Source organism: Macrobrachium rosenbergii, chromosome 37 (genome assembly GCF_040412425.1).
Source record: "Macrobrachium rosenbergii isolate ZJJX-2024 chromosome 37, ASM4041242v1, whole genome shotgun sequence".
In the NCBI taxonomy this organism is placed as follows: Eukaryota; Metazoa; Arthropoda; class Malacostraca; order Decapoda; family Palaemonidae; genus Macrobrachium; species Macrobrachium rosenbergii.
This window is the reverse complement of record NC_089777.1, coordinates 30710129-30726645: the sequence shown is the minus strand read 5'-3', so window position 1 is coordinate 30726645 and position 16517 is coordinate 30710129. Positions and strand designations below refer to the sequence as shown.

Sequence of the window (16517 nt, the reverse complement as noted above, 5' to 3'; positions counted from 1 at the left end):
TATTCACTAGTATGTAAATGACCGTTATAGAACAGCTGTGCATACTTTTCGGTGTATTTTAATTACTGTTTTAATTAATTATTATAGTGGAGAACACAGGCCGCAATTATTGTGTTCAGTGAAAATACCCGTACGCATTTTATTTTTTTACACTTAATATTTTCCACGAAGATATTTTTCGACATTTTGACCAGGAAACTTTGCTTATATGGTGTCAATATAGGGTACTTGTTTGTCCTGTGGTAAGACATTAGGAAAAAATATTAGCTAGGAAATTATCACTGTGTAAAGAAAAGTATATGCAGTTTACCGGTGTTTAGATATCGTTCGACAAGGGACTTCATTATTCCCAACAAGGAAATTATTGGAGTGAGAAATATTTTTCGTGGATCTGATTCCCGGATGTAGTAATAAAAAAGAGATTTAAAAAATAAAAACGTTAAAAAATAAAAACGCACAGAGAGAGAGAGAGAGAGAGAGAGAGAGAGAGAGAGAGAGAGAGAGAGAGAGAGAGAGAATGTTGATTCAGCGTTCAGTAGCTATCTGTATGTGTTGTTGTGTGATTGTACGAGTATATATATATTTGTATGATTGTGTTTATATGTACTTGGAATATAGATACAGACAGACAGAGAGACGGACAGATATGACAGCAAATGAATGACAAACTTAAGAAGTTTTGCCATGCAATTACTGTCATATTATATGTCGTGTAAAGATATTGATATCTGTAGCATGAATAGAGAGAGAGAGAGAGAGAGAGAGAGAGAGAGAGAGGCGGGTATAGTTTCAGGTGGCAGGGCAGAAATGGGAGCGAGCGAGGGAACGAAGGAGAATAATGAGAGAGGCGATTGCATCCTATCTCATTGGCTTCATCACTGCGGGTGCTTAAGCTTGATAAAGGCCGTGTCTGGTTCATCAATCGGCCCACTAAAATAGATTGAGGTGTCGCCTCTCATCCCCTGGGACACCTCAGGCTCTCAGGATGGCTACTACTACCACTACCACTACTACTGCTACTTCTACTACTTCCTTCTCCTTCATTAGCCCTACTCTCTCTCTCTCTCTCTCTCTCTCTCTCTCTCTCTCTCTCTCTCTCTCTCTCTCAATTTTTTGCTGCTGCTATTTGCCCTCTCTCTCTCTTTTTTGCTGCTGCTGTTTGCCCCCCCTCTCTCTCTCTCTCTCTCTCTCTCTCTCTCTCTCTCTCTCTCTCTCTCTCTCTCTCGTCATATTTTGTATTTTGGTGTATGTCGCTCCTCCTTTACATTAGTCACTAACCTGGATGTGGTGACGCCATTTTTAGTAGCCATAAACCAATCAGTCAATTACACCGGTTACTTGTTCTGTGGATAGTCATAGCTACAAGTATTCTGTTCACAACATGCGTGCGCTCTTTTTCTCACGATCAGAGAACACAAGGCAATCTCGACTGAAGAGCGAGTGATTTAGTTCACATTAAAATAGGCTATTAAGTGTTTATGCCCAAGTGCTAAGTTAATATCAGCTTTCTCGTTCACGGTTTGTATAAAAGTGCTATCATATACGTCTCATCCGTGTACAGTTGGCTCCAGAATTCTTACCTTGTACGACACGTAAATAAACACGCCTGTTTATGAATATTACACATGTATTTATGTTAGACTTACCGCGTTCAGTTAACGAGTGAACAGGACTGAATGTTCCCGTAAATCCCATTATTTGCATCATTTGACTTTTAATTATGTTACTGATCATTAGTGGACTGTGGTGGATTGCAACCGGGCTGAAGAAGAGCGTTACACTAGCAACCTTAAATAAGCTGGGTAGTTTTCTGAAATTCATAGTGACAAATACAGTATTCGTCGCTCTTTGTTTTAGATACTTTACCATACCAGAACTCATAGCGTAGCGTCTGGGGAAAAAATGTGTACGTTTTTTCTTTTTATAAATGGAGTGTTTTTTTTTATAAATACTAGTGATTTTTTCAGTTAATGGAGACCATCAGACTCATTTGACTGGACAAAAGTGATATTGAATAAGTAAATACTGATTCTGAATAAGAATTTTTTTATCGGTAATGTTTTCAGTAACACATGAATAGTGTAGTTTGACCAGCAAGTATTAGGACATGGTATAGGCTGTGGTGATTTTAATTCTTTTTGTAAACTTAAGTCAGAATGTAATTGTTTTACTGCTCGTAATATATATTTTGTCGTTAGTAAAGTTTCAGTCACTGGTTAATATTGTGACTCCATAAAATGTTGCATTATATTTTTCCTTAAAATAAGAACCAGTTTTTGTAAGTTCTAGATTGCGCAATCACACTTCTCTCCCAGTGTTATTTTAACTTGAAGTTCACGTCTTCCACTGGAACTGTAGAAACCTCGCGGCAAGAACGCTTGTTTTTTGAATTTGCAGTTTTGGCTCAAAGTTCCCAGTACACGTAAAAATTCCTGAATATTTTGTCTCCTAAAATTGACCCCAGCTTTTTTACCTTCTTCCGTAGATGGAGGAAAATTCAGAATTATGTCCTTTCGACCAAAAATTATTTGGTTGTTTTAACGGCGAATGAATCTGCCGTGACCCTACCTAAATCATCCGAATCACGTAATGAGATTTAATATGAAAAAGTTTTTCTGGTGTGTTTTTCACACGAAGGCCGACGGGCAAATGTACCATCGTCCGACCCACGTTTGGAGAGAGAGAGAGAGAGAGAGAGAGAGAGAGAGAGAGAGACCTACTTGCCTACTTTTCTAGAGCAAGAAATGGGTGTATACAGCATGCTATGTCAATATTTTCTGTTAGTTGGTATTACATTCCATTTGAAAACTTTGATACTATATTCTAACTTCTTAAGTCCTCTAACGTCTCTTGTCCTTCTCGTTGCAGCGCCCAGTTTATCAAAGAATATTATATGTGACACTGAATTACGTACGTAATCATGGTTTCTTTAATCAGGCATGTCTGCTAGGGAAAGTTGCCCATCCCAGTCAAAATAAATGCACCGGCATTTTTTTTTCTTTTTAGCTATCTCCTCCCTCAGCATGAACTTATTCTCCTCATACTTAACTGTCCTTAAGTTTATTTCTCATTTCCCCTCTTTTCCTTGTAACACACACACTTAACTTAATGAAAGAATTAACCTTTTCCTCTGAACTCTGAGTGCTTGCTTACATTAGCAAATGTCACAACACTCATGGGACATGAGCAGAATTTTGTGCCATTTTGCATAAGCCTTACCTTTTTCCCCATACTCTACGTTTATGACTCCTTTTTAACGTTTTTATTACGTCTTTTAGCGGATTTGAAAAGGATATTACGTTTTCGCTTGTGTCAGAGTGCTGACACGCATGCTAGCCTGATATTGCAAGAATGAGTGAACTTAATCCTAAGAAATATGGTAGTACCGTTCATATGGTCCTCCTCTTAGGATGATAAAGTTTTGGGAGAAATGGGCCGAGAGTAAACGAATTGTATCAGTTGTTATCGATATAAACCTACCCTAACATAAACAAGTACCCTTACCTAGTCAGGGGGTTTGACCCTCGGACTTCGTTCATCAGTTCAGGAAGCTTCGTGCTCCCAATCTGCACTCAACCTCATAACAGAAATCCGTATGAGTTTTTCTTCTAACATCCAGTAGATGGTTGCCAGTATTCATCACGGCTTTATCGTCCAGAGGTGTGAGTATCCGTAGTAATGGTGATTTACATAGATGTGGCCTTAGGCCAGTTCAGTTCTGAGGGACGGGGGAGCCGCGCCATACCACGGACATCTTCAAAATAGTATTTAAAAAATAAAAAATCATTTACAGTAAATGCAGGCCAGTGGTTTCTTTCATAAATGAAAAAGTGTAATTTGAGTTTTGATTAAAATGCACAAAACTTACTGTAAATGCAGGCCAGTGCGTAATTTCATAAGTGAAAAAGTGTAATTTGAGTTTTGATTACAATGCATGATTTACACAATTCTCATAAATGAAAAGGTAAAAGTGGGTCATGAGTATTTAGGGATGCCAAATATGGGCCATGGGCACAAAAAGGTTGAAAACCACTGCTTTAGGCAGTACATTACCAACTAAACTTTTTTTTTTTTTTTACGTTGCTTTCCAACAGCTGTTCTGCCAGTTGTTTTTGGTTCAGGACAAAGTAAATTTCTCAGTATGGGATTTTTTTTTATTTAGAAAACGTTCCAAATTAGAGAGAAAAGTTTTAATCTTTAGCATCTGAAGTGTTTTGCTTTTCTCTCAGTAACAACCCTAGCTCCGGCAGTATTTATTTACGATAATTTTATATAGCTGCTTGAAATTTTAGCCCTTAGAAAAGTAAGTTTTGTTGTATTAGTTTCTTTCGTGTGAGGGTCACCAGTAGTAGCCTTAGTGGTGCAACATCAAATCATTTCTAGGCCTCTGTGATTTCATCTAGCTTCGTCATCGATGTAGACATTCTCTGCCTTTTCCCAATGCAGTGTTTTCTCTGGTGTTCAGCTGCACTGTTGCTACAGTACTTGCGCCACTTGTATCCCAAGGCTGCCCAACAGTGGTCTTGCCTCTTCTCTGGCATGTAATATGCTGAGAACATGAACTCTGTAGAGTCGAGCTTTTTTGATAGACTGCTCTCTCTCTCTCTCTCTCTCTCTCTCTCTCTCTCTCTCTCTCTCTCTCTCTCTCTCTCTCTCTCTCTCTCTCCTGAGTAGTAGACCTGGTGTTATTTACAAGTAGGTCTCTTGTTTTCAGTTTCTTGCTGTCAAAGTTTGCTTGCGAACTCAGATTTTTTAAGTATATTAGACAGATCAGAAGAAAATGATTAATATTGATTGATATCTATATATATATATATATATATATATATATATATATATATATATATATATATATATATTTATATATAATATATATATAGATATATATATATACAGATATATATTTATTTGTCTGTGTCAGTCATGCCTTTTATTCTCTTTTGAAGTATCATAAGCTTTCCATTGACTAAACTGAATATGTGACAGATTCTCTCCTGATTGTACGAGAGACATTTTAAAACTCCTAGTGTTTTTTATAAACAAACTTTAATTTTTTATTGAAACGTACGATAAGGCACAGTGGAAAAAATTGCAAGTGGGTTTGCCCCTCTCCTGTAGCTATTTATTACGTCTACTTTTCAGTGCGTTTCCATCCCATACGTCTAGAATTGCACTTCCTTACAGTTTGCTAGACAGCTGGCTATTTACCCATCCCACCTGAGCTATAGCTATTATTATTATTATTATTATTATTATTATTATTATTATTATTATTATTATTATTATTATTATTATTCAGAAGATGAAACCTATTCATATAGAAGAAGCCCACAGGGGCCATTGATTCGGAATTCAAGCTTCCAAATTTCATTAGGAGGAAGTAAGAGGAGGTAAAGGGAACTACAGAAAGAAGAGATCCCACTTATTAAAAAAGAAAAAATAAATTAAATTAATAAATAAAAATGTATTAAAACGCAATGAGACTAGTATTAGTGTAGTACTGTAATGCATTTCATCTTCGCTTGAACTTCTGGGTTGATGCATATTAAATCACTCAAAGACGCAATAAAACATCTATTTGTTTTTATTTGGCGTCCGGACTGCTCTCTTACGACTTTAAATGATTGAAGTTATAGCTGTGTACTTATTAAAATTTTGATTTTCCTCTCACCAAGGTAAATGGGGCATGTTAAGCATGCCCTCAGAAATTGAAAAATTAAGTGACAACGAATGTGAAGCTAATTGAATTCTGCTAGATGGTTTGCATTTGAATGGGGTCTAAGAGTTCAAATTTGGAGTTGCAGATACAAGGCTGATTTAATGCTGTCAGCTGGTCTGCATTTGAATAGGCGTTTTGGGGGCTTGGTGTGATTACATATACGGTACACATCTTCGTACTCTCATTTGAATAGGATTTTAGAGACAGAATTGGTAATTATTATAAACGAGCTTGATGGCACGCGCTACGCTGCGCTAGAACCCAGCGCTGCCCGTCATGTCTCCCCTACCCTCCCGATCCCCTATCTACCCCGCCCGCACCCGGGCAGACAAACAGGTTTGCAGGAGAAGGGTGGATGTATCATGTCTCCCATACATCCCCATCCCCTACCTACCCCGCTCCCACCCGGGGCGGATGAACAGGTTTGCAAGAGGAGGGTGGATGTGTCATGTCTCTCCTACCCCCGATCCCCTACCTACCCCGCACAAGAAAGATCCACTCGGATTTTATTATTATAGATTGCTCCAGAATTTATGTTTTTTAGCTGCTGCTTGTTCGAATAGGCTTCTAGGAAGTACTGTATGCCTTAATTACTACTTTACGAGTGAATATATTGTACTAACAGCATCTGGATAAAATTTTAGAGGAAATGTGTAGATAAATTTGAATACATTTTAGAGCAATTGTCTGAAATTGTCTGAGTACATTATTATAGAAATTGTCTGAATACATTCTTGTGGATAGTCAGTATTTAAACAGATGCCTAGATAGCAATGTGTGCAGTGATTACGAATATAAATGTGAATAAATTGACTTGGATGGTTCTCATTTGAATAGGCATTTAGAGGGCAGTGCTGGGGAAAAGGTAGGACTCTCTAAGTATTGTAGGGTGTGTTTAGGGGGAGGGGTCGTCGGCTGGGAATAAAGGCGTTATGCAAAACGGGGTAGTGTGGTGAATTATGGCTGGGTGTTATGCTGTACTTGTTAGACAGGGGTGCGGTGCTGGTATCACGTACCGCCGACATCAGCACCGAGTCTTCCTTTCGTGTCGCTGTGGAATCTGCTTTGCCGAGTTTTCATTTCCCGTATCTCTGTGACGTCTGGCAGCTTCCTGTTTACAGTGCTTTTCTGTCTCAAAATTTCCGTGGTTCTGGCAGAGCTTGGATTTGGCTTTGTTTGTCATAAGTATATGTGACAGATGTTGGTTTGCTTTCAGTTTTTGTAATAAATAATAATAATAATAATAATAATAATAATAATAATTTTTTACTACAATTTAGTAAGTCATCCGGAACCTAAAATTATTCGTTTAAAATTATTTTTATTCGTCAAGCGACAGCAGCTATAGATGCAAAAACAGAATACTATAACCCCAAAAGACCCCTGTAAGGAACACAGCCTATTACTGAAAAAGAAACACAGAAGTAGAGAACTAACAGTAAACTGTATAAGGAAAATACCAGTGGGAAACAAACATGATAAAACAAATAAATGAGATTCATGTGAGCCTGCTCAGCGAAAAGCATTTGCACCCAGTTTGAACTTCTGAAGGGCCAACTATTTAACGGCTAAGTACCCTTATAATGGAAAGTGTGGTTGATAATAGTATAGAAACGCTGGATAGTTTCAAGAGAGATGAATATCATTTCATTATCTGAGGTCATATCCTTGTGTGTTGTTGAAGATCAAGGTAAAATTTGGAGTATAATAGGTTTCTAAAAACTAAAGCAGTTGAAACGACTTTCAGTAGTCTTAGTGTTATTTTAACTGAATGTTATAGATTAACATAATTGTTAATGTATGTGAGATGATTTTCGGATTTTAAAAAACGGTGTCTCAAGAAGTGTCAGAATCAATATAAATTTGCCCATTCAAGGCAGAAGCTGTATAAAAACTATTTGTATGATATTTAAATATTTTGTCTTTCCAGTGTATCTTAGCTCTTTGTAAATCTTTATTGCAGTAGCGGATAAGATTAAATCTTATAAAACTATACACTGAAGGGGGTTTAACATCATTGACATTTTTTTTAGGAAGTTCAAGTTCATCAGAAAAAGCGGAAATTACCAATCGTTCTTGTGTATCAGGAGTGGGTAAATTCAGCGTAAATGATTAGTGCTTGTGTTAGGAGAATTTATGTTTAAAAATAAAAGTTCAGTTTTTGTTGACAGCCATCCAAACAACTTGTTTGCTGTTGTTTATATTAAGCCAGAACGGTATTGCAGTTCATACATTCCATGGAGTGAGGGAACAGTTTAAACATTAATAATTTTAAAGCCTTATTTGGTTTTTTTTCTGTATACCTATACTTTCCTAAACTAGGCCTCTCCATTTTTCACGTCTTATGATGCAGTCCCTTTGAAGTCGAGACGAGCAAAAGGAAATGCTGAAATAGTGACGATTATTTGGTATTTAGTGGGTGGTATTCAGACACCCTTTTATATAATTATGTAGTTGCATACGGTTTCTTCACAATGGAGAGGTAACAGGAAATACCAGAAGAGTATTTCTTGAAATGAAAGTAATTTTGCTTGTTGATCTGAGGATCCTGACTCGCTTGCACAACCAGAACCTTGCTAGAACTGAATATTTATCGGCTTTAGGATTCGTTCATATTCTCTTTCTTCCATTCTTGCTCTCCATCCTTTCCTAACAATTGTTTCATGGTGCAACTTCGAAGGTCTCCTCCTGTTACACCTTTAAAACCTTTTTATTCTTAATCAAAACTTTTTTATTCTCAATTTCCCTGTCACCGATGAATGACCTCATAGGTCCCAGCACTTGGCCTTTGGCCTAAATTTTATTGTGCATTATAATACAGCTCGAGGATTCCGTGAATACTCTGGAAGGAATGTTTTTTTCTTGAGTGAATAAATTGGCAAGAAAGGAGGAAGCCATGGAATAAAATGCAATAAAAAGACGAAGGCAGAGGATATGCCATTATTATATAAAATTCTGGAATTGTGTATTTTGCCCTTATCAGATGTAAGCTACCTGGGATGTTGCTGTTTTCCCTCCTCGGAAAGACAAAATCTTTCTGAGCATAGAATTATTCCCATCTTGTCTTGTTCTTTTTCTTTTATCTTATTATCATATTTTTAGTAGAAGAGAGTTTAAAACTCGGTGTTACGTTGAAGACGAACAGCTTCTTTCCTTCATGCCCCGCTCAAGAGTTTTTGAAAATAACTTTTAGAATAAGCGCTTTATATAATGAACCTTTTCAAAGGATATATAAAATGAACCTTAAATTTTGCCAGATATATAACTGCGTCTGAGTCACAAACAATGTGCTTTGGCCCGGGAATATCTTTTGGACTCAAATCTGTTTGTTTAGATTTCGAACAGACGTGCAAGCACCAAGAGCCGTCTATTTTTGAGTGGTTTTTGTAATCGGATTAAGTCCGGGAATGTAACTGAACTGTTCCATTGCAAGATTTTTCGTGGCAGGTCGCATCTTCTATTGTGCGAATATTAGATGGTCACATTCTTTAGCATAACTTTCTTTTAGTTCTTGATGTTAGCCTGTCTTTTGCTTCCCTATCCAGCTTCCTTGATATAGATGCTTGGAAGCTCAAGCATTTTTATGGATATCGTGTTATTTATTTATTTATTGTATGGAGCTAATTTTTTTAAAGATATTGTAACAAAATGTGGTTGATTAGTTTTTTTTATGTAAACGGAAATATTTGCCCGAAGGCAGGGCATATTGTGTCTCAAAAATTATAACTGAGATTGCTTTATTATAATTCCACTTTATTTTAAAAATAATTTTCACTGTTGTCTTTAACAGCCTTCTAAGGTTGCTGCTAGGAATTTAGATATCGATATTTAGGGAAAGAAAAGTCTTAGTATCTTAAATAGGGTGCTTGGCACTGATTAAAAAACCGTATTCTGTTTTGCATATACAACCAGAAAGTAATCAAGTTGGCTCTAAACTTTCCATAAAGTCCAAGGTTTTTAACTTGTCATTCTGCATTAATTTACTTATTAATTTTTCAGTGATGGTTTGGTTATGTTACGGCAGCAAATGTAAAATTTTCAAATATTTCCATTCTTTATTATTGAAATTATTTATCCAATGGTATTTTTCTTTTTTATTACAGGATGACGATGATTCCTCCTCCATACACTCGGTATGTTTTTATCAAGTTTCTCTCATGTTTGTTATACTTGTATATAATATATATAAATATAATATATATATATGTATATTGTATATGCATATGCATACATATATGTATATGTATGTATACACACATATATGTGCGTATACATACATACAGTATATAATTTATATATATATATATATATATATATATATATATATATATATATATATATATATATATATATATATATATATATATACACATATACCCAAAGCACAACTTTCAATACTGATTTCATATTTGCTATGTTATTTTGGGTGATAGATGTTGAGAGAAGTATTCTTTTGGGTTTTAACTAACGATTTTGTCTTTAAAGTATTTGTGCGTTTGTTGTTTGTTATGCCTCACTTATGCAACACTTTAGTGTTTTTAAAACACTCCATTCTCTCTTAAATTTATATATCAATCCGTATTTTTATTATTCTCCGGCGTGATGTCTGTATCAGGATTATCTTTTTCAATATCAGTTTTTTTTTTCATTTTGACAAAACCATTTTATTTCATTCACAAACTTGTTCTTATTTCTCATATTGTTATTTCTGCTTATCAAGAACGTTTTTTAAATTTGAATATAGTTCCTGTTTTTCCCTCTCTTCAAATCTGATATCTCGCTCATTACATAGACTTCCTGTAGTCGTATTTGAAACACTTTTATTCATTCTTTTAATTCTGTACAGATATAAAGTTTTTATTTTTTTACTTCGATATAATTTCCATTTTCTATTGTAAACTCTTGTAATCTCTTTCGGTATCAGGACAGTTTTTTTTGTTTTGTTTTACTATTTTCCAATTTTTTCCTTTTTTTCCACCCACCTTTCTCTGGTTGCCTATATAGATTATCTAGACAGTGTTCCCCATTTTTTTTCTGGGATTTCCATCGATCTTTCTCTGCTTACTTATTTAGATTATTTGAATAGTGTTCCCCATTTTTTCCTAGATTTCCACCCACCTTTCTCCTCTTACCTATATAGATTATCCAGACAATGTTCCCCATTTTTTCTGGGATTTCCATCGACCTTTCTTTACTTACTTATATAGATTATTTGAATAGTGTTCCCCATTTTTTCCTAGATTTCCACACACCTTTCTCTACTTGCCTATATGGATTATCCAGACAGTGTTCCCCATTTTTTCCTGGATTTCCATCGACCTTTCTCTACTTATTTTTATAGATTATTTGGATAGTGTTGCCCATTTTTTCCTAAATTTCCACACACCTTTCTCTACTTACTTAAATGGCTTATCCAGACAGTGTTCCCCATTTTTTCCTGAATTTCCATCGACCTTTCTCTACTTACTTATATATATTATTTGGATAGTGTTCCCCATTTTTGCCTAGATTTCCACACACCTTTCTCTACTTACCTATATAGATTATCCAGACAATGTTCCCCATTTTTTCCTGGATTTCCTTCGATCTTTCTCTGCTTACTTATATAGATTATATGGATAGTGTTCCCCATTTTTTCCTAGATTTCCACCCACCTTTCTCCTCTTACCTATATAGATTATCCAGACAATGTTCCCCATTTTTTCTGGGATTTCCATCAACCTTTCTCTACTTACTTATAAAGATTTTTTGGATAGTGTTCCATTTTTTCCTAGATTTCCACACACCTTTCTCTACTTACTTATATGGATTATGTAGACAATGTTCCCCATTTTTTCCTGGATTTCCATCGACCTTTCTCTGCTTACTTATATATATTATTTGGATAATGTTGCCCATTTTTTCCTAGATTTCCACACACCTTTCTTTACTTACATGGATTATCCAGACAGTGTTCCCCATTTTTTCCTGGATTTCCATCGACCTTTCTCTACTTACTTATATAGATTATTTGGATAGTGTTCCCCATTTTTGCCTAGATTTCCACGCACCTTTCTCTACTTACCTATATAGATTATCCAGACAATGTTCCCCATTTTTTCTGGGATTTCCATCGACCATTCTCTGCTTACTTATATAGATTATATGGATAGTGTTCCCCATTTTTTCCTAGATTTCCACCCACCTTTCTCAGCTTACCTATATAGATTATCCAGACAATGTTCCCCATTTTTTCCTGGATTTCCATCGACCATTCTCTGCTTACTTATATAGATTATATGGATAATGTTGCCCATTTTTTCCTAGATTTCCACACACCTTTCTCTACTTACCTATATGGATTATCCAGACAGTGTTCCCCATTTTTTCCTGGATTTCCATGGACCTTTCTCTACTTACTTATATAGATTATTTGGATAATGTTCCCCATTTTTTCCTAGATTTCCATCCATCTTTCTCTACTTACCTATACAGATTATCCAGACAGTGTTCCCCATTTTTTCCTGGATTTCCATCCAATTTTCTCTACTTACCTATATAGATTATTTGGATAGTGTTCCACATTTTTTCCTAGATTTCCATCCACCATACTCTACTTACCTCCATAGATTATGTAGACAATGTTCCCCATTTTTTCCTGGATTTCCATCCAATTTTCTCTACTTACCTATATAGATTATTTGGATAGTGTTCCCCATTTTTTCCTAGATTTCCATCCACCTTACTCTACTTACCTCCATAGATTATGTAGACAATGTTCCCCATTTTTTCCTGGATTTCCATCGACCTTTCTCTGCCTACGTATATAGATTATTTGGTTGGTGTTCCCCATTTTATCCTTGGTTTCCACCCACCTTTCTCTACTTACCGATATAGATTATCCAGATATCACTCCCAATTTTTTCCTTGACTTCCATCCACCTTTCTGTTCTTACCTAAGTAGATTATCTAGACACTGCTCCCCATTTTTGCTTGGATCTCCATCCACCTTTCTCTGTTTACCTATATAGATTATTTGGATAGTGTTCCCCATTTTCTCCTTGATTTTCATCTATCTTTCTCAACTTACCTATATAGATTATTTGGATAGTGTTCCCCATATTTTCCTTGATTTCTATCCACCTTTCTCTGCTTACCTATATACTGTAGATTATCTAGACAGTGTTCCCAATTTTCATTGATTTCCATCTCAGCATTTACCAAGGTTACGATATTTATGTGTCACTGCTGACGGTGCCGTTTACCCCCATTTTGCAGCAGTACGGCCCCGAGGGGCAAGAGTGGATCGTGGCGGCAGCGAAGAGTGACTTCAACGAAATCCTGAGGCTTCTCAAGATCCACCCGTCGCTCGCCAGATATAAGGTAAGAGTTTTCACCTTTTAATTTTATCTGGTTTTAGGTAAATGCGAGTGTTTGCTAACTCTCGGATACGCATTAAGAATCAGTCGTTTAATTTCCGATTTTTTTTATTTTATGCTGAAGAGTTGCATGATTCATCACCTCCCCGTAGGGGGGGTAGTGCCGTCAGTGCACCTCACGCGGTGCACTGTAGGCATTACGTAAGGTTCTTTGCAGCGTGCCTTCGGCCCCTAGCTGCAACTCCTTTCGTTCCTTTTACTGTACCTCCTTTCATATTCTCTTTCTTCCATCTTACTATCGACTCTCTCCTAACAATTGATTCATAGTGCAACTGCGAAGTTTTCCTCATGTTAACCTTTTACCGTCAATTTCCGTTGCAGCACTGTATGACTTAATAGGTCCCAGTGCTTGGCCTTTGGCCTAAATTCTATATTCACTTCAATTTGTCACCTATCTTGGCTTGTAAAGAGGTGGACAATTCAAGTCTTGAATTTCGTACTTCTAAATATTTTTAACTTAATTATGATAGAAAGGAGGGGTACTTTTCCTCCTCCTCCTCATAAGTATGATATTTTCATTATTAAACCGTCTCTACCTACGGTTAGAGTGGTTCTTTACTGTTTATGTGCTTCAGTAATGTTTGGTTAGTAAACTAGCATACAATTTCTAAAATATATAAATTCACTCTCATCTCCATTTTGTGAAGGTTCAAGATCTAAGTTCTTTATACCCTGTACCACTTCCTCGAACTTAGTAAATTTATTATTGAAAAGGCAGATTGTAATTTGTTTTATACTTCACCTTTTTATTATTAGGCATCATGATAGGAAAACATTGTTCAATATTGTTGTTGTTATCGACAATTATGTTCTGAATCACAGTCATGGAAGAATTTAGACACAAATGTCAAGTTGAACCTTCTACGAACATATTCAAGTTGGGTTGATTGACAGTTGCCTAATAATAAGGTTTTTAACGTTTTAATGAGATATTCTTCATTTTCTCACATATATATTATGATGGAGTTTGCATGATTTTCATAAGGTTTTTATTCTCTAAGGATATGTTTTTTTATTTGTGTGTTTGTATGTCCTACAGACAATTTTCATTTTATTAAATGTTCTTTCCAGTGCAATACTGTGATTTAAAAGTACACACTTAACCGTCATAACTCTTTGAAGATGTGGTGGTCCTCCTTAACGTTCTTGGAAATAAATTTTGGTAAAATATGAAGAGCGATTTGAATGCTCCCGAGAGAGCGATCATGTGGTCGCTGCCTTGACCATAATTTTATAGTATCGCTGAATACAAGCTTTGTTTAAATTAAGTACAATATAGTCGACATGTTTTTTTTTCCACAAATGTTTATCCAAATTTTAATCATATTCGCATTCTTAAAAAAAAAAATTGCTAACAGTTGTACTGGAATGTCAAGTTTTAATTGTTGGAAATTCTCTATGTTCGACTTGAAATTAAGCTTTGATGTCGTCCCAGAACTTTCCATCTGTGGTTTTTTTCCTGTTATACGGATTCATTTCTTATGATTAATAATCAAACCATTCCTGGATTTGACAGATTAGATCCAGCCTTTGTCCTTGGGAAAGTAACCTTTTGTTTTTTTATAATTTTCACCTTTTGCTTAGGTTTATTACTTTTTTTGTAGATATCCGCATTTCACTCGCTTTATATTTAAATTATTTATAATGGAATAATATTATTGGTAATGGCGGTGGTTGCATAAGGATTATTACTATTATTACTGGAAATACCTATGCCCCGTTTAGTGAAAATTTTAGGATTTTACTCATTTTTTATGTCGGCCAAAGATTGTTTTTCTTATTTGCCTCGTGTCTTACTCCATCATATTAAAATCCATAATATATTTTTAGTGTTGTAATGCTAAGGAAAATACAGGTAGCATTGTTGAACCTGACCTGTTGAAATGATGTGGTGGAGGAATAACGCCTCTTATTTATCAAGATACATATGAAGATATTTTTGTTACCACTTTTTTTTTTTTTTTTTTTTTTTTTATAAGATATTGGCTTTGTTTCTCGACGAGGAAGGCCATTTCGAGCTTTTCCAGAGGTATCTGAGGAATTCGTATCGAGTGCAAATTGGCTGAAATTACGACATTGTTAAGGAAATGAGTTTCTTCAGTTCTTCAGGAATGCAATGACCTTGATACAATTTCTGTTGTTAGAGAACGGTGTAGTGCTGCGTGTGTTTGTCGGAGGGTTAATCTTGTACCGAACTTGAAGATACAACGAAATTCGTCGTTGGTTTTTTCCTCGTCATAATTTCAGACGGCATTGTAAAAATCCCATCCTTAACCACAGTAATTTTGACAGTGAGTTGCTATCTCGATATTCGATCATGGGAAAGCCGCTCTGGTATTAGGGAGGCGTTTCCTGTGGCTTGATGATATTAATCTTGAGGTTTCTTTTTATCTTATTGTGTTGGTTTGGATGATTTGAAGCTTCGCGTTTGAGCTTCCAAATAGTTAATTCACAATGTAAGCACTGCCATCTTGTTGCAACAGAAGTATATTTTTTTTATTGTGAGTAATTTGGATTGCGTAATATTGAAGTGGTAGAGACCCTTGACGAAATTTTCATGATCATATTAAAGAGCGGGAATTGAATGACTTACTGTATCCAACAAGTACTGGCACTTACTGTGTTTTCTCATTTCATTGACACTGGGAGACATTTAATGCTTTGATATTTGTGTGTGTGTGTGTGTGTGTGTGTGTGTGTGTGTGTGTGTGTGTGTGCTGGAGGAGCCGGGCATTGAGAGGACTTTTTGCTGGGTTGTTGTATAATAATAACAAATATTCTGATATTACGTTTGCACTATATTGTACTTTCGTTTTTGTAGTTTCCAGGACGCACTTATATAGTTTATTACATCTTATCTTGCCAATACTATTCGCATAGACATCCTAATTTAAGGGTTTAACCACTCAAGTACGTCAGACAACAAAGGAGAAATATCTTTAGTGAGGAGAGTGGTTTTACAAATCAAAATTTTGAAAAGCAAGAGCCACTATGTTTTCAACTTTGATCATTTACAAGGGTTGAGAGAGAGAGAGAGAGAGAGAGAGAGAGAGAGAGAGAGATTATAACAACGCAAATCGTGAATGGGCGTCGACACTGATTTAAATGCATGCAAATCAATTTTTGTAATATAAGAGCCCTCGGTATAGTCCTACCCCCGTAAATGGAACGCTTATGGGTGTCTGGTTTCGTGGTAAATCGGGTTTGGCGCTCATCGGGAGAGGGATTGTGAAGTGTTTTAGCGGAAGCTTTTGCCAGGATCGAAATATAAAAGGTTTTGCGTTGGAAGAGGATTAAACGGATCTGGTGAAGAAGGAAAGTTTGCGGCCTTAGACGAGATGGACGCTGTAAGAGGATGAGGAGACGTTAATATATGCTAC

General features: G+C 35.9%; 1 protein-coding gene across 3 annotated transcripts in view; it reads left to right on the top strand.

Moving 5' to 3' along the window:
* LOC136825450 (basic salivary proline-rich protein 1-like) overlaps positions 1-16517 on the top strand; it is a 423968-nt gene that overhangs the window by 100583 nt on the left and 306868 nt on the right. For 2 of the 3 annotated variants that reach the window (XM_067081920.1, XM_067081921.1), the window contains exons 4-5: positions 9823-9852; positions 12977-13081. In XM_067081920.1, coding sequence (XP_066938021.1) covers positions 9823-9852; positions 12977-13081 — 135 coding nt within the window. The remainder of the gene's footprint in view (positions 1-9822; positions 9853-12976; positions 13082-16517) is intronic. The other variant, XM_067081922.1, reaches the window with a different exon arrangement.